This window comes from Halichoerus grypus, chromosome 4, assembly GCF_964656455.1.
Source record: "Halichoerus grypus chromosome 4, mHalGry1.hap1.1, whole genome shotgun sequence".
Taxonomy (NCBI): Eukaryota; Metazoa; Chordata; class Mammalia; order Carnivora; family Phocidae; genus Halichoerus; species Halichoerus grypus.
Genome location: NC_135715.1, coordinates 102,154,929 through 102,174,374, shown reverse-complemented (window position 1 = coordinate 102,174,374; position 19,446 = coordinate 102,154,929). Strand labels below are relative to the sequence as shown.

The following is a 19,446-nucleotide window of genomic DNA, read 5'->3' as shown; positions in this document are numbered from 1 at the left end:
AAACAAAAGTTATGCTGGAGCGCCTGGGTGGCTCAGTCGGTTAAGCAGCTGCCTTCGACTCAGGTTGTGATCCCAGGGTCCTGGGTTCGAGCCCCGCATCAGGCTCCCTGCTCAGCGGAGAGCCTGCTTCTCCCTCTCCCTCTGCCTGCCTCTCTGCCTGCTTGTGCGCTCTCTCTGTCAAATAAATAAATAAAATCTTTATTAAAAACAAAAAAGTTATGCTGATCCAGAAGTTATCTATGGTGATAGAGTTCAGCATAGCAGTTACCTGGGTGGAGGTGCTACTGACTGGGAAAGAGCATGAAGGAGCCTTCTGGGGGTGCTGGAAATATTTATATCTTATCTGGATGAGAGTTACACGAGTGTGTTAATATATAAAAATTCACTGAGCTGCTCACTTAATATATTTCACTTAATATACTGTATGTCATACTTCAATAACAAAATGTTTTAAAAGTTCTATCTATCAGATATTACTTCCTTTTTAGACTTGTAATGTCTAGACTTTGACATAACCACTTACTGGTGGGCAGAAGGAAACTTACCCAAGTAAGTCAATGAAAAATACTTCTGATGTTTAGCAGAGCTAAGTGCTTTCTCAAAAGTGAACAACCTCTGCCAATTTAAAGATTAAAAAAGTTCTCAGGTCACATTTTTGTTTACCAAAAATGAGATAATTCTGTATCTATTCTTCCATAAGCTGTTTTCTTCTCATGTGTAGCCCCTTTCCCCTATTTAATCCACCCTCAGCCTTCCTCATCTCAGTTACCTGTTTAAGGTAACTCCATCCTTTCAGTTTTTAGGCTAAAAACTAATTATCCTTGACTTCAGCTGACTCTATCTCCAAAATATATCCAGAATGTAACTATTTCTTACCACTTTCACTGCTACCACCCTGATTTAATCTACCACATGTCACCTAGATGATTACAATAGCCTCCTAACTGGTCTCCCTTCCCAATCTAGCTCCCCCACCCCACGCCAATCAATATAGCTTTTACTGCATCTTTTAAAATACCACAAATAAGTCTGAAAAGTCATCTAGCATCTTGCTGTTGCTGTAGCTGGACAACTTAGATCTTATTCATTAGCCTGCTGAACTCTGCCTTTTTCAGAAACATAGATACCGTCCAAAAATTTACTGATATCCTTGTTTTTAACTGTTGTGGCTTGCTAAATCAAAGCAGCTGAGTTTGATACAAGTCCAATGTCATTTCCTTCAAAATTAACTCATCTTTCTGGACTTGAGACACTGAACAAACAATACTTGGCCTCATCCAAACCCCACAGATGTGTTTTTCAACCAAGAAATTCCAGATTTCAACAAGAGAACCATTCTACTGAATAACAATATTTATGGGGAAGTGACCATACAAAGACCTCATCTTGTAAGGGAAGCCCAGTGTAGCCCCCTTGATCACGTTCTTTTTTCTTTTTTTTTTAAAGTAATCTATATACCAGGGGAGCCTGGTTGGCTCAGTTGTTAAGCGTCTGCCTTCGGCTCAGGTCATGATCCCAGGGTCCTGGGATTGAGCCCCACATCGGGCTCCCTGCTCCGCAGGAAGCCTGCTTCTCCCTCTCCCACTCCCCCTGCTTGTGTTCCTTCTCACTGTGTCTCTCTCTGTCAAATAAATAAATAAAATCTTAAAAAAAAAAGTAATCTCTACATCCATCATGGGGCTCAAACTCACGACCCCACGTTAAGAATCACATGCTCTACCGACTGAGCCAGTCAGGAGCACCCCCTCCCCCAGATCATATACTGTACAGGACTACAGGTAATGGGAATAGTAGCCAGTTCTTTTCTATTTCCCCACCATTTGTCAACTCAGAGGCTCTTCTTTCTCCTTCCAAGGAGATGGAGTTCTACACTGATGTGACTGAAGTCCCTTCACAGGGTTCCTCTGGGGCCTTTCACAATAACTATGCATCCCTTCACAGTGATGTCGACATTTTCTGGAACGCCAACAGTCTGACTGCTGGCTGCAGTAGATGTGGCAAAGCTTCTCAGTCTGTTCTTAACATGGCAACTTTCATTAGAGTCTTACCACATCAGTCCTCTGCTCAAAATCCTACAATGGCTCCCAATTTCCCTCACATTAAAAGTCAAACTCCCTACAAATGGTCTCATACCTCCAGTTACCTCTGACCTCATTTCTCTTTACCTTATTCCTATTCAGCTAATACAAAAACACTCTTACTTTAAGGTCTTTGTACTAGTTGTTTCCTCTGCCTGGAATGTTCTTTCCTCAGATATTTAGATGGTTAACACTCAACTCCTTTAAGTTCTTGGTCAAATATTACCTTCTCAATAAAGCCTTCCCTACTACACACTACTTTAAAATGACAGCCTTTAGGGGCAGCTAGCTGGCTCAGTCAGTAGAGCATGCGACTCTTGATCTCAGGGTCATGAGCTCAAGTCCCACAAGTCCCATATATACAAATATATACAAATAAAAAACAAAATGACAGCCTTCAGACATCCCCAAAGTTCCCTAATCTCCTGGTCTTTTTTTCCCCCTGTAATACTTAGGATCTTCTAATAAACCATGTGTTTTATTACTATATTTACTGTCTCCCTCAACTAGAAAGCAGGCTCCATGAAAGCAAGGACTGTTTTCTTTATTTACTAATATAACTCAAATGCCTACAATACAAGCTGGCATATGGTAAGTACCTGGCATATAGCAAGCCCTCAATAAGTATTTTGTGGAATGAACAGCTAAATTTCTGGTATAGTAAGTATCTTGGCATACCTACAATAATTGACTAATGCTGCATATATATACATATTTTTTAAAGATTTTATTTATTTATTTGACAGAGACACAACGAGAGAGGGAACACAAGCAGGGGGAGTGGGAGAGGGAGAAGCAGGCTTCCCGCGGAGCAGGGAGCCCGATGCAGGGCTCGATCCCAGGACCCTGGGATCATGACCTGAGCCGAAGGCAGACGCTTAACGACTGAGGCACCCAGGCACCCCTAATGCTGCATATTTGAGTATATTCTATGTGAGATGATCCAGGAATAGGAGCTTGACAAATCTGGCCATGGAAAAGTAAATAGGGAGTAGAACGCATCCACAGACCAGGACCAAAAAGAATGCCCATTAGCAGACTCCCAGATGTTGAGGAAGCAAATGAGGAAAACTATAAGCTAAATGTGAAACAAATGAGACACTGCCTGCCCTCCGTGGAGTTTAAAAATCTAAAGGTACAAGAAATGTACTTGTTTAGTAAACAATTACAAATAATTATAGTAATAAATACGGTGAAAAAAAGAACAGATCTAAGAAAATAACAAGACCTTTTTAGATCAGTCAGGGAAGCCTTCTCTGGGGTGGCATTTAAGGGAAGACATAAAGGATGAAAAGGCTGAGCTGGGCCAAGAGTCTGAACAGTTCACTAAGCAGGATTTTACGTGTAGGAAAAGGCCTGTGTGACTGGGAATGTCATAAACAACACGGAACACGAGACAAGAGGAGACTAAAGAGTTGAGATTCAAAGATGACTCCCACACTATGGTTTATCCACCTGAATGTAAAAGTCGTGCCATTTACTAAATGTACAACACTGATGGGGAGAAACACAAGTTCAGGCAGTAAACATACTTTTATACTTGAGAATCCTATGAGGCATCTAAGTGGGGATGACGAGTGGGTAGCTAGAAGTATGGATCTCCTATTTCTGAGGTTAGTACTTCTTACTATGTTGTACCATCTGGGGAGGGTCCCAAATATCACATCCCCGTTAGCAGTGTCTGTCCATAGCTCAGCCTAGTGGCAGCAACACCTGCTTGACTAACAGAGACGTAAGGTTGAATGGAATTACTTAACTCACTGTGACCTACATTAACTCTACGGAGTAAGATTATTAACTGCCGACTTCAGTATCTTTAGTTTCTTATTAATCGGTATATGAACTATGCTATGGAGTTAGGTCAGCCTAAAATTTTAGTAGAAAATGTTGTATCTTTGGTAGTATCAGCAGTACCCAAAGTAAAGACACTTAAAAAGAACAATACAAGGACACCTGGCTAGCTCAGTAGGTAGAGCATGTGACTCTTGATCTCAGGGTTGTGAGTTCGAGCCTCACATGGGGTGTAGAGATTTTTAAAAAAATAAAATCTTAAAAACAAACAAACAAAAGAACAATACAAACTCAGAAACAAAGAGTTGCAGATCTTAGTACAGCCAGGAATTCCAATCCAGAAAACGTCAACTAGTCAAAATCTAAAAGCTTTTGTGGTCTTTTTGAACCTAAAAGGGCAGTAAATAGTGTCTGTCATGAGAAGTTTAGCCCACTAGCAACACTAGTCTGTGAACTGACACCTTTGCTTCCGGATCCTTGTCAGAATATTCTACCTTCCCAAGAACAGAATCAAAATCTTCAGTTTTATTTCTTTCAATTTACAAAGACATAATACCTTGAAAATACTTGCTAAGTTCTTCTCTGAACTAGTAGTAATCTCTCCAGTTTTAATTCTACAATTTTCTTTAATTCATCCATGAAATCAACTTGCGTGAAGTGCTTCCCAAATGAGGGGTTATATGAAACAAAGTATACCCTTAAGACCACTTCTTCCAGCCTTTAAGATATCTTTTTAATTTTCTACTGAGTTGGTTTATTATTGTAAAGGTATCCCATCTAAGAAAATCGTAAGTTCTGGCTATGAACAAAGGTCTAAGCAATATGTAAGTGTTGCAGTTTCAAGACCCCAATATCTACATATTCCTGGAGTGAAACTAATCCTACCTAGTGTTGGAGATTCCTAAAAACTCTAGGAAAGCCAACAGTATTTTGAACAGGTCAAGGGACAAACTCCTTTGACAGATTGCTAACGGTGTTCCTACAAACATTCAACAAACATTCATTGATATTCTACAAACATAATATGTGCTCATCAGTAAAAAGTTAACTGAAGAATGTATACACACACACACACAGTCCCAAAGACCTCTAACTTTATTTTGCTATAGTAATAACTACCACTACTGTTTCCTATGTTCATTCTAGAATTTCTTATTTCAAATTAACTATTTAGCCCAAAAAGATCTTCTAGGATCATTTAGACACCATCAGTTGTGTTTTTTGTTTAAAAAATGACTACCATCAGGGAGCCTGGATGGTTCAATCAGTTAAGTGTCCGACTCTTGATTTCGGCTCAGATCAGGATCTCAGGGTCCTGGGATCAAGCCCAGCACTGGGCTCCCCACTCAGCTGGGAGTCTACCTGAGGATTCCCTCCCTCTCCCTCTGCCCTTCCCCCCTAAAATAAATAATTTTTTTTTAAATGACTACCATAATCCTAGATTTCCTGACTGCTACACCAATTTCATTAATACATGAAGTCTACAGTTCTTGGTTTTTCTTAAGAAACAAACAAACAAAACAAAACCAAAACAAAAAAACACACCTGAAGCTGCTAAAAAAAAAATTTGTCAAGACAAGATGGAAATACTTTTTGTGATGCTGGTGCAGGTCACTTAACCACTGTGGACATAAATTTCCTCATCTACAAATGGGTATAATAATACCTGTTCTACTTATCAAAGAATCAACCAAGATTTTATGTGAAAAACAACTTAAAATGTCATAAAACTATTAATATACTCTTAATGAGCATAGTTAAGTATCATTTAATTCTCCTTTCCTTTGTAATCCCTTTTTTATCCCACTTTTTTTTCCTTACAGGATTATAGCAGTTATGTATGTAAAATACAACTCTAAAGCAGCATAAGAGGATCAAACTGCTTTTCTAATTAACAACACTGAACTAAAAATTTGGCATAACTTAAAACAATTATAAATTTCAAATTTTATGTTAAGTGAAACTCATATTTTAGCATTTCTTCACTGCAGTGCATAAAGTTATAGAGCTGTTATCTACTCTCCCAAGAGTCATAAGTGAATGAGTACACCGTTATTAAGCACAAATTGCTGAAATAATACACCTCAAATTAATAGAAGTCACAAACACTAATTTGGCTCATGTAATGAGAACAGCAAAACCATAGAGGCTTAGATCTACTATAAATCTAGATGATTTCTGTGATAAAATAGGGTGGTAATAAAAGACGGAGCAAAATAAACCAGAGTAACACGGATAAATGAGTTAGCTCACGTTCTCGAAACTGTAGATATTAGACTAGGTAGACAGCAAAACGAACCAAAGACTGAACGTCTTCTTCTAAACAAACGGTACAAAAAACAACTTGCAACAAAGCAAATATTCCACATTAGACTCTCTCCCCCTATTACAATTGAAAAAAAAAAAATCCAACCTATATAAAGCTCAAAAGTTTGCGTTTCAGGAACGTAACGACCGCCAGTAGCCGTGAACATCAGGTGGCTTCTCTTTGTTGCTTACCGATGACACAGCTTTCTTCCTGACAGTCCACAACTAATTACGAACCCAACTCCCTGTCGAATGGCCTGTCTCTATCCCCACCTAAACACTTACGCTACACGAACGTTAAGCATCCCGAGGTGGGTCCTAGGGGACAGAGAGATCTACTGAGGTCCCCGAGAGGGGGCTGTTGGGGTCTAAGTGCGCCAACTCCTTAGGGGGCTCAGCGGGGGTGGGCGGCGAGGGCCTGCCGGACGCTGCCCCGTGCCCCGCCAGAGCTGTAAGCGGGGCTCAGCAAGCTTTGGCGGCGAGGCGGGGACCGTGCCTCCCGCCGGGGTGCTGGGAGAAGCGGGAGCTGGGGGCCTAGGCAGGCTCGGCATGCCCCAAACGGAAGGGGGAAGCGCTGAGAAGCCAGGGACGGCAGCCTGGGCCTGTCGGAGCACGGAGGAAAGGCTGGTGGATCCTAGGATTGGAGGTAGGCCGGAGGGGTGTTCGGCCACAACTCGGGCCCCCGCCCCCTTCACCTGCCACGAATACCACGAAGACCGCGCCGCTCCTCTTGGCCGACGCGATGGCGGCCGGAATGGCGCCCTGGAACCACAACATCGCTCTCCTCGGGCCCAGGCGCTCGCTCGGAGTGTTGTCGCCGCTGTCCCGAAGCTGGCCCCGCCCTCTCCTTCGTCTGGCCCCGCGGCCCCCGCAGCCCCAGCTGGTCTGCCCCCCGCCTCGGCGCAAGCACGCAATCCCGTCAGCAGTCCCCTAGGACGCGCGCAAGCGCGCGAACCAGGCGCGCCCTGCGTCCCGTGACGCCACACGTCGCCGTTGACACCGCGCCCCAGTGCCTTGTCTCGTTGGCAAGTTGGTGTGTGCGCGCGGCCTCTAGGCCTCAGACCCTGCAGTTCCGGAAGTGGAAAGAGCCAGTGGGAAAGCTGACTAACCGCTCCGGCGCGTCGGCGACGCCTTCATGAGGCATGACGGGAATTGTAGTCTTCTTAGGCTTCTTTTCTCCTATGTGGAAAACGTAACTGTGGTTTCCGGGGCACAGCTGAAGGGGGCAGCAATGAGAAAGCCTTTTTCCAATCTGTAAAGGGGAGGAGAGGACGCAGGGCTCACTGTCGAGGAGGTGCTCTGCGCCGCCTCCCTGAGACATTAAGTATGGAGGAAGTCGTCCCCGCCCCGGGTGAAACCCTAATTGTGGACGATGTAATTCTTTATTATGAGTAGTGGCCATTGTGTGAGAGGGTAGGTGTTTCTCTGTATGGAACTAAGTGCGCTTCGACTTCTGCTGAACTTAGCAGCCCAACCCTGAAGAGAAAGGGTAAAAACCGCAACGTCAACCTGTGTAATACCATACAGCCCGTGTACCTGAGGGGAGGTGTTGGTAGAATGCAAGCTTCCAGCAGTCTCCTAGGCGTTTCCAAAACCTCAGAACACTGGCTCTGCTAGTGCCACAGCTGCTTTCTAAAGTGACTTAAAAGCAGAGAATAATCATTCACTCTCCATGGTAATCCAAAGGAGGAGGACAGATAATGCTTTCGTTTACAATTTTATATGTGAATGTTCTATAATCAAGATATGGCCTTTTGTGCTCGGTTGCCATCCCGTGGCTCCTGGCCGGCTCAGTGGGTGGAGCATGTGACTCTTGATCTTAGGGTCCTGAGTTCCAGCCCCACCTTGTGTGTAGAGATTACTTAAAAATGAAATCTTTAAAAATAATTTTAATAACATGAAAACTGGTCTATACTTAATACTTTCTGGAATTACACAGTCTCTAATAACTATTAGCTAAGGCTTATATGGCTTTTTTAAAGTTGCATATGTTATTATATTATACATTCTACATCAATTGAATTGCCCCCTCAGCAGTACAACCATTTGACAGTCTTTGCAGGATTAAGATACTACATCTGAAAACACCTCTTTCCTATAAATATTTTACCTAAAAATAGTTAACAGATTCCACTCTGATTTGTATTTACTTTTTTCCAATCAGGCCTCTTATATAGTGTTCTTATACATGGAAACATAATGCTGCTTCTATAGGACATCATTTCTCAAGAAGAATTAAGAGTTGTTCTTCAATATCAACTTTAAATGGATTTCTTAAAATTCAGTTAACCTAGGGGCGCCTGGGTGGCTCAGTCGTTAAGCGCTGCCTTCGACTCAGGTCATGATCCCAGGGTCCTCAGATCGAGCCACACATGGGGCACCCTGCTCCGCGGGAAGCCTGCTTCCCCCTCTCCCACTCCCCCTGCTTGTGTTCCCTCTCTCGCTGTGTCTCTGTCAAATATATAAATAAAGTCTTAAAAAAAATTCAATTGACCTGTAAATTCTTTCAGTAGAGTGATGTCTTTATTTCTAATGTAAGAATCATTCATAGCCTTTAATTCATTTATCAAATGTTTATTGCTCATCTACTATGAGCCAGACATACATACTAGGCATGGATACAGTGAGGCAATCAGACAGGGCCCTGCCTTTGTGACTGCACAATCTAAAGAGGAAGGCAGACACTGAACAAGTGATTGTAAGTGAGGATGAATGTCACAAAGGGGAAATTCTAAGTGCTTCAGAAATGTGTGATGATGACCAAAAATGTGTGATGACCAAACATGGATAGCAGGGGTAAGGAAAGCCCTTCCTGAGGAAATGACATGTCAGGGAAAATCTAACCAGGTGAAGGAAAAGACTAATCAAAGTAGAGGAAGCAGTAATGTGAATGCTCTGAAGCCAGTGAGAACAGTACACTTGAACTAAAATGTCCAGTGTGGCTAAAACATAGAAAGGGGAGTGCGGTGCAGATGAGGCTGGAAAGAAAGGCAAGAATTAGATCATACAAGGCCTTGGAAATCCTGTTAAAGATTGCAGACATTTTTCTAAAAGTTGCAGAAAGCCATTGAAGAATTTTAAACAGAGGAGTTACATATAAGACTTGTGTTTTTAACATTTAACTATGCTACAGTTTAAATGGACTGGACTGGAAGTGGGATGGGTGAATGTGAAGAGACTGGTTTAAGAGGCTACTGTCCATGTGTAAGGGAAATGGAGAGGTGGATACTTTGGATGTTTTGGAAGCAGACCCAACAGTGTTGTTGATTTATTAGATACAGAATTTGAGGAAGGAGCAGTCAAGAAAAAATCTTGGGTTCCTGTCTTGAGAAATTGTATAGAAGGTCTACTGAGAGGGAGAACATTGAAGGAAGAGCAGGTTGAGGGGGAGGAGTGTATGAAGACGTGAGTTCAAAATTAGACATGTTTTTGGAGTGCTGGAGACACAAAGTGGAGATATTAAGTAGGCAGATACTAGGTTTGGAGCTCAGAAAACAGTTCTTAAACCTTGAGGTAGGGATTTTCTACATACAGGGGACAATTGAGGCTCTGGAGGATGATATCACTTATGGAGTATGCAAAGTCAGGGAAGACAAGGGTATATGACTGAAGTCTCAACCTCTAACATCTACAGGGTTGTATAGAAAAGTATAAACCAATAAAGGAAACCCAGGAAAAATGGTGGGGTTGGAGGGAGGGACTGTGTGGAGGAAAATGGGAGAATGTGATACCAAAGAAACCAAGGGTAGAGAGAGTTTTGAGAAGGGAGTGAGAAGCAGCTATGTTGAATCCTACTGTTGGGTCAATTTAGATAAGATCTTTAAATGTCCATAGTTTTTAGCAACATAGAAGTGATTATCAACTTAGCAAGGGGGGCTTTGGATTCTCTGTGTAAGTTAGATGGCAATGGGTTGAAGAGAGAAGGGGGAAGTAAGGAAGGGATGTCAGTAAGTGTGAACGGAAGGAAGAAAGGGGTACAGGGATTTGGAATGGTAAAGAACAGCCTTTTTAAATGATTGAAGAAATATGTACACAATTCAGTACTGATAGAAAAGAGCTATGGAAACACAGGAAAGAGGGAGGGCTCTGTGAAGATCGGAAGGAATATGAGGTATATGGCAAATTCTGCTAAGAGCCCACCTGACAATCATTCTTTTTCCACGCCCCCATTATCCCTTGCTGCCAGAGTTTCCCCATTGAGAGGGGAAACTGCCAGACACTTATTTTTTCAACCTCCCCTTCCTTGCAGGGCCTCATGGGAAGGGAGGGTGGCACTTCTAGGAGGAATTTTCCTAATAAAAAGAGACACATGGAAGAAAGCACAACCCTTCTTTGCTGTATGTGGTTGTGTGCATATGATGCCTGGTACTGCTGCAGCTATCTTGTGGCCATGAGGAACGACATTGCCAACACTCTGAGAATGACAAAATGGAATATGGAAAGCACTGGTATCTATGATGACACAAGTCTTGTGAGATAATAACTAGGACAGTTACTGTAAGTCAAATGTTGCTTATTGTACACACCACGGTTCTAAACAAGCTGCAATGGGACCCAGAGCACAAGCAGAGGAGATACCCCTTCCATTTTAACAGGAAGAGGGGGAAAAATATAACTTTAGACATAAATCCATTCGTAAGTTTCAAGATACCCAATATTCACAAGAAGGTGGATGATTCAGTGCCAGCCCTTTACCATTGCTTGAAAAAGAAGTCAAAGCTGGCTTGGTAATATCACCTTGAAATATAAAGTCCTACACCTGCTTTTTTAACCTCCCCCCACCCGCCTTTTTTTATTCCATAGAAGCTTGCACCTCTTTACCACCAGAGGAGGCTATATGACTTACATATTGCAAAGCCATTTATATAAAAAACATGTAAAGGGAAAATAATATTCTCTGTTTTTGTTTTTTCTTGAGTGAAAGAGGGAAAAGTGTAAAGAAATTAAAATGATTATACAAAGGATAATCACTTGCCTATAGACCAGTGAGAGAATAGTTACGATATAAGGCTTATAGATGCATATGAATTTAAAAGGAGAGAAGGAACATTTGAATATATTCCAAACTTCACTCACAACAATCAAATTTTCATGAGTGAAGATGGGATGGCATTCTTTTCCCGCTTCTCATAGAGATCCAGGTGAATAAGACCAATAAAAGTGGCAGTCACTCTATTAACAAGGCTTAAGGCAGTAATGTAAGTAATTAAGCCCATGGACTCTGGAGTCAGGCTTTCCTGGCTCAATTATACAGCCAACAGTTACTGTGTGACCTTCGGAAATTTCTTCACCTCTCTCTCACTTCAGTTCCCTCACTAGTAAACTGGGATAAAAATAGAAACTCTCCTTTTAGGGCTATTGTCATAAAATAGGGACCTTTGTAAGTGTTGAGCAAGTGCTAGGCACATAGTAATTAACTGCTTTATACATGCTAGCTATTATTTCTGCCTGCCTGCCAAAACCATACTTAAGAAAAATAAATGTGTGCCTTTCAGGATTCAAAGCATTTGACTCAGCTAGATCATTTCTTCATTTAATTACTGGACAAATATTTGTTGAGAAAGGCCCTGGTAGGATCTGAGAATGTATTAGTAAACAAAAGCAGTAGTCATTTTTCCTGCTCTGAAAATTACATGCTGATGGATAGAAAAACATTAAGCAACCAATTGACCAATTACTCATATAATTACCATTGTGATTAATGCTTCAAAGAGAAAGGACAGGATATTATTAGGGTTAATACTGGCAGAAATGACTTAGTCTGGAGGACTGAAATAGGGAGCTCTAAAAGAAGAGCAGGCTACCTGAAGGAAGTGATATTTGAGGTAAGATCTGAAGTGTGAGCACAGATTAACCAGAAGTTGGTGTAAGGTGGCAAGAACAAATGTTCCGGGCAGAGGGTAAGTTACATGGGGAAAAAATCCTCAAATTTCAGTGGCTTCACACAAGAAAGGCTTATTTCTCATTCACTTCATAGACTATGCCAACCAGAGGTATAAAGGGGAGTTGGTGCATGGGGCTCTGCTCTGTATAGTCAAGAACTCTTGAATCTTCCCATCCAGTGGCTGCTCCTTTTCTTGACACCCTGGAGATCTCCGTTAGATCCTCCACATGCAGCCAACAAGCAAATTTCAATGTCTACAGATCACCTGGAAATCTTTGTTAAAAATGCAGATTCTGATTCAAGTAGGTGTGAGGTTGGACCAGAGATTTTGCACTTCTATCAAGCCTTCTGATGATACTGATAACAGCTAGCTTCTAGCCCCCACTCTGATTAACAAAGACAAAAGAAATGTCTCAGAAGGTTTAGGGGCCAGGCATGTACTTCTGCTCACATTGTAGGCTAAAACTCAGTCACATGGCCATCTAGGTGCAGAGGGCAGGAAATCCTAATCTGGCAATGTGCTGGAGAAGAGAGAGACATATCCACCTCCTCATAATTTGCTGAAAAACTAACTGATCTCTGCCATAGATGGGGAAGAACCCGTTTCTGGCAGAAGATTACCACTGTACAGAACTCTGGAGACAAAACAATTTGGCATGTTTGTGAAGCTTAGGGAGGTCCAGTGTGACCAGAACCTAGGAAGGGAGAGGGCAAGTGCCAGGTAAGCCTAGAGAGGTTGGTAGGCAAGGGTCATAGCATGCAAGACCTAGGAGGTAATGTTAAGGATTTTGGACAGTGGAAAGTCACTGAAAGGTATTAAACAGGAAAGTGACATGATATGATTTGTGTTTTAAAAAGTTCACCCCAGGGCACCTGGGTAGCTCATTTAGTTAAGCATCCAACTCTTGGCTTCAGCTCAGATCATGATCTCAGAGTTGTGGGATTCAGCCCCATGTCAGGCTCTGCGCTGAGCAGGGAGTCTGCTTGAGATTCTCTCTCCCTCTCCCTTTCTCCTGCTCATGCTCTCTCTCAAATAAATAAACAAATAAATCTTTTTTAAAAATAATAAAAAAAAAAATGAAAAGTTCACCCCGATTGCAGAGTGGAGAGTAGATGGTGAGGGAAATGAGGAGAGAGCACTCAGAACCTATTGCAGTTGTGCAGGTATGAAATGGCAGGGGTCTTCAGACACTACACTGCTCTCCTATGCTACCAAAGATAGAAGACACGTTGACTGTTCTACCCCGCATGTCTGCATATTTTTGAGCTTATACTCTCAAATCATACAATCCATACTTCTTTTTTTAAAGATTTTATTTATTTGACAGAGGCAGCAAGAGAGGGAACACAAGCAGGGGGAGTGGGAGAGGGAGAAGCAGGCTTCCCGCTGAGCAGGGAGCCGGATGCAGGGGCTTGATCCCAGGACCCTGGGATCATGACCAGAGCTGAAGGCAGATGCTTAACGACTGAGCCACCCAGGCGCCCCATCCATACTTTTTTTTAAAGTCAACTCTACACCCAACATGGGGTTCAAACTCATGACCCCAAGATCAAGAGTCACATGCTCTACTGGCTCAGCCAGCCGGGCACCCCTGTATAATCCATACTGTATTTGCAGTCTTTGTCTAGTCAACATGTCTACTGTATATGTTAGGTAGACATCAAGGATGTATGAGATGTTATCAGTTTTTAGGACAGTGTTGTCTGATAGAATTTTCTGCAATGGAGGGAATGTTTTATATCTCCTCTATTCAGTACGGTAGCCACTAACCACATGTGGCTATTGAGCATTTGAAATTTGGCTAGTGCAACTGCGAAACTGGATTTATATTTAATTTAATTTAAATGTAATTCATTTACTAGCTACATGTATCTAGTAGCTACCATTTTGGATAATAGAGCTTCAGGAATTGGAATAAAATGGGAGGATAACTAGCAATTCTTGGCAGTACTTATTTATTTATTTATTTATTTTTAAAGATTTTATTTATTTATTTGAGAGAGAGAATGAGATAGAGCATGAGAAGGGGGAGGGTCAGAGGGAGAAGCAGACTCCCCGCTGAGCAGGGAGCCCGACGTGGGACTCGATCCTTGGACTCCAGGATCATGACGTGAGCCGAAGGCAGTGGCTTAACCAACTGAGCCACCCAGGCGCCCGGCAGTACATATTTAAAACCAAATAAGTCACATAATACAGAATAAACTGTGTTAGGGGTGCCTGGGTGGCTCAGTCGGTTAAGTGTCTGCCTTCGGCTCAGGTCATGATCCCAGGGTCCTGGGATCGAGCCCTGTATCAGGCTCCCTGCTCAGCAGGGGAGTCTGCTTCTCCATCTCCTTCTGCCCATCCCCCTGTTCATGCTCTCTTGCTAATAAATAAATAAAATCTTTTAAAAAAAGAATAAACTGTGTTACATACAATTAAGAAAGGGATACAGAGTTTAGGGCACAGTCTCTGGAGCTCTCTGTCTCTCATTCTCTCTCTCTCAAATAAATAAAATCTTAAAACTGATGAAAAGACTTATTAGCTTGTTTAATCTCTCCAAGCTTCGATAAAATGTAGCTAGTCATACTGACCTCCATGGATTATTTTAAGAATGAAATGAGATCAGGTATGTAGTATAGATACACAGAAACAATACAACTACAAGGAATTCTGTGCAATGCCTGCTTCCTCTCTTTGTTCTCTTCCTAATCCCATTCTCCTGGATGTAAATGTGGCTGGTGGAGACTCAGATCACAAGCCCTATCACAGCCTTGGTCTTCTGAGCAAAGGGAAGCTAGGAATTGAGTCATCCTGGCCACTCTTCTGGGGAAGAAGGACTTGTAATATGGGAATTTCCCCAAATATAGAAATATAAAGGATATTCAAAAGGTGTCCAAATTTGACAGATGTCCTCCACCAAGAGTGATGTTTTGGTGACAGTGGAATATAGGATAATGTAGACCACAATTAAAGAGGAATAACTCATAGATATTTGTACTGATGTGATACTGTGGGGGCCAAAGTATAAAATGAATACTTTATTGGCTCTCATCCATGTTAGTTGAAGATGCTTGTTTCTTCTGTTTACATGTGGGGTAAATGACGCTAATGATGTGTCAGAGCTGCATGATTTTCAACTACTCATAGGAATTTTCTCCTCACCTGGAATAATAATAGCCTCTTCCTCTCAGGACGTCCAGGCAAGTCCCAGTTCTAGCTATGTGCTTGGAGTTATTTCTCTGAAAATAGGGATGCCTTAGTGCTTACTCCAGGTGTGGTCTGAGTACCAGCAGCATCATCGACTTGAAGTTTGGTAGAAATGTGGGACTCTTAAGCCCTATCCCGGACCTACTGAATGAGGATTTGCAATTTAAAAGATTACCCAGGGGAAAAATTACCCAGGGGATTTGTATGCATATTTTGTTCCACTTTCTCTTGTGACCAAGCAGCACTGCTGTAGCTCCAGTCATTAAGGAACTGAACTAAGTGCCAAGACAGCCAGAGCACGGTATGTGAATCATCCTTCTACTCCAGCTCCCTGCCATCTCCTGACATCACTTAGTAGGAGAGCTCAAGACCAGCAAAATGACCATGGCTGGAAGCTCGGGTTCTTCTGGTCCTCTCTTTGTCATGAAGCAGTCAACAAATATTTGTTGAACAACTAACAGGTGCTTGGGAATAAAGCCACAAGCAAGACAGGCAAGATCTCTGATCTCATGGAATTTATATTCTAGTGGTAGACAGAAAACAAAGAAAATACCTAATAGTGGTAAATAATATGCAGAAAATTGAGATAAAATGATATAGAAGGTTGTGAATGGTTGGCTAATAAAGATCTCTCTGCTGGGAACACCTATATGAGAGATAAAGGAGTTGGCTCGGCAGAGTTCACGGGAAGAGCATTCCAGGTAGAGGGAACAGCAAGTACAGATACCCTGGTATGAGGTAAGATCAGAGACTAGACAGGGCTAGATCATGTAGTAGAGTTCTGTAAGCCAAGATAAACATTTGCTATTTAATACTAGAAAGCCATTGAAGGATTTTGGCAGGGGAATTATATTTTAGGTCATTCTGGGGATGTGAGGACATGGGAGCAAGAGTGCAAGCTGGGAGACTGGTTAGGAAGGTCGTTTCAGTAGTTCAAACACCAGATGTTGATAGCTTGGATTGGGTGGGGGTAATGGAAATGAAGTGGTCAGCTTCAGGAATTGGTTGGGAGGCAGAGTCAATGGGACTTTTTTTGTCTATTTTGTCTATTTGTGTTTGTGGTAAATTGTTTCCAAAATTGGTTGCTGCCACATCTTTCATCCTACACGCCTTTTGGCCCCCTCTCTCATCAAGAGGTGGATTTTATTTCCTCTGTTGTGGGCTGGCTCCAAGACCTCAAGAAGAGAGTGTCCACGTAGAAAACTGAGGCATCATAGTGGGGAGTCAGCCCCTGGACCTCAGATGTGAACGAGACCATTTTGGAACTTCCAGCCCAGGCCATTCTGAGCTGAGGGCAGCTAATTTCAGGTAGAGAGGAGCAAAGCCACCCTTTTTGAGGCTCCCCCAATTCCTGACCCATAGGATTGTTGCTTTAAAGCACTCAATTCTGGGTGGTTTGTTAAACAGCAAGAGATAACTGAAACAGTCTGGGATTTTTTGAGGTGTATTGGGAAGATTATGTAGCTAATGATTTATCTATTTCAGTGCTTCCCCCTCCCTTTGCAAAGAACCAACTTCTGTTTTCTGATTCAGAAATTCCTACCGTCTTTTCATTATACATTTCCAATATTCTTATGCTGGTGAAATCAAACCAAAATGATTCCAAGCATAGACACTAAAGGGGAAAAGAATTGATATGCAATATGCAGCCTGAGCATATGTAGGCATGGGCTAGATTAAAGGGCAACCATACCTGCCTGTTACTAGACTGGTGAAGGGCTACATATAGGCTGCATGTGTTCATGTGAGCTCTGGTTTTTAGCATCAACTCATAAGGCTTCTAGAATTCCAAGCAACGTGGGGCTAGATTTGAATCATACCAGCATGCATAGAGCCCCTTGATGCTACTGCCATACTGGACCCTAGCAGGAGATGGGAGTCTGTGCTCTCTGCTTTTGAGGACTAGACATACTGTATTTCATTATGTGGGCAGGTAGTATACTGGGAGAGGGGATCTGGCCGCCTTCACAAAGGCCCTGTGGCTGGCCTCTGCTGAAGTCTTAAACTTGCATTTTTTCTGTTGCTGATGACATGTGGAGAACCCAACTTTTGCTGCTGCCTGAGGCTGGCTTTGACTCTTCTCAAGCCACTCAGGCAGTGTGGGTTCTACTGAGACCTGTGTTTCCATACTATTCCCAAGCTGCAGGTCCCTCCCGGTGGGATCAGAACAACAATGGCTAGCTTGGTTGAGGGTTCAGACACCTATTCTGTCAGTTCGGATGACAAGCTAATTACTGATTACTGCTGGCACCATGGCAAATACTTTGTGCTCTAGATTCACAAACACATCCCCAATATATTCGTGTTCTTCATGGACCAAGGGCTCAAAAATATTAAGCTGTATCCTCAGCTTTCTAATACATAAAGTAGCAGAAGTGGACCAAAATTTATAAAGTGACCTCTATCGTTCCCAAAGAAGGGGCTGATGGAGCTGCTATTATTGGCATAGGTAAGAATGGCCTGTTTTATTGGCAAAAGTAGTATCTGTCCCTAAATACAGCCAGTGCTCTCGGAGAATCCACAGCCAACGCTGTGGGACATCTGAAGTTGTCTTTAGAAGGTTTGAAGTCTGGGCCAAATCACATCTTAAAAGCTTCCTGTGTGTGCTTCTTCCTCCCACCTTTTTTCTGTAGGTGAAATCAGATTCTAGAAGATCAAAAAGAACAGGGGAATATAGTCTAGGGAATGTATGCATATTTTTGTATGTGGGGGATTGGCAATATTACCATGTGATTGTCAGGGAACTGCAGTGGTGGTGGTGGGGTGGCTAAGACCTGACTTCACAATAGCTTTGCTCTGGTTTCTGACCTATTTTCTCTGGGCAGGGTATACCAAGTGTTGAAAGAAAAAACAGGTTTTAATGTATAGCATGGTGACTATAGTTAATAATACTGTATTGTATATTTGAAAGTTGCTAAAGAGAGCATGTTTTAAAAGTTCTCATCATACATAAGGGGCATCTGGGTGCCTCGGTCAGTCAAGCAGCTCTTGATTTGGGCTCAGGTCATGATCTCAGGGTTGTGAGACTTAGTCCTGTGATGGGCTCTGCTCTGGGTGTGGAGCCTGCTTAAGATTCTCTTTCTCCCTCTGCGCCGCAACCCCCCCCCCAACCAGATGCGTGGGCTCTCTCAAAAAAAGTTCTCATCACATAAAAAAATTGGTAACTATATGAAGTGATGGATGTTAGTTAGACATTGTGGTGATCATTTTGCAACACATACAACTATCAAATCATTATGTTGTATACCTGAAACATATAATGTTGTATGTCAATTATATCTCAATGAAAAAAAAAAAACAAACCACTTAGGTTTACCAGGAATCCTATTACAGGAGTTAAATGTTCAGAGAATTGAAATAAACCAAAAGGTTGTGGTTTTTGGTCTCCATCCCCCATATATGACTGAGTAATAATTCTTGCTGCAGTGCTGTCCCTAACTGTGTATCCTCTCCTTTGACTCTCTCCAGTCAAAACTAATAAAAATTCAGCTGGCCTTGGAAGTGAGGCACTTTCTTACTTCTTCCTCTGTGCATGGCTCCTTAATCTGAGGCATGCTCCAACTTCTCCCAGGAGTAAAATCTTCAACATCAGGATGTACCAGCTTGCGGGGAGGCCTGGGATTCCCTGAGACCAAGTGGGACTTTGCAAAAGCTTTAGAGTGAGTGAGCATCTGCGCCAGAGTCTGGTAACACCTGTTGATCTTGAGTTGCAAAGTAAACCCGTAGTCTGGGCTGGAAGCAAACCAGGCTCCAGGCAAGTTGCAGATGGCAGACACTCCCACCTTTTGGGTTTCACAAGCAGTTTGTGCTTGGCTAACAAATGGAAAAAGCTTTCTATAAAGCACTTGAGCTAAACTGGACAATGGGGTGCTCAATATATTAGCTAAAACCACGGATTCTTTGTCCAAACAAACATAATGTTCTATTTTCAGTTGTCTGACTTTAAGTATATTCATACTCAAAACCGTCTTTAATTAATTGGTATTAACTTTATGATAGAACAAAATGACATGAATCATACCCACAGCAATCACTCCCACCGAGAAAGCGATGTTTTGTAGGACTTTCGTAAAACTAGTGGTTTTACTGTCTATCATCTTTTGTAAATTTAAAATTGAAATCTTCAAGACGGGTTAAGTCTCCAATACTGATACTCATTTAAAAAGGTGTTTTTAATTTACAAAAGACAAAATGGG

At 42.2% G+C, this 19,446-nt stretch overlaps 1 protein-coding gene across 3 annotated transcripts in view; it reads right to left on the bottom strand.

Moving 5' to 3' along the window:
- Window positions 1-7,102, bottom strand: part of UBXN4 (UBX domain protein 4) — a 57,989-nt gene extending 50,887 nt beyond the window's left edge. The window contains exon 1 of one of the 3 annotated variants that reach the window (XM_078070734.1): window positions 6,872-7,102. In XM_078070734.1, the coding sequence (XP_077926860.1) occupies window positions 6,872-6,953 (82 nt within the window). In that variant the 5' untranslated portion in view covers window positions 6,954-7,102. Of the gene's footprint in view, window positions 1-6,282; window positions 6,847-6,871 lie in introns of those variants that run through there. The other 2 variants (XM_078070737.1, XM_078070736.1) reach the window with 2 other exon arrangements.
- Window positions 7,103-19,446: the final 12,344 nt, after the last annotated feature.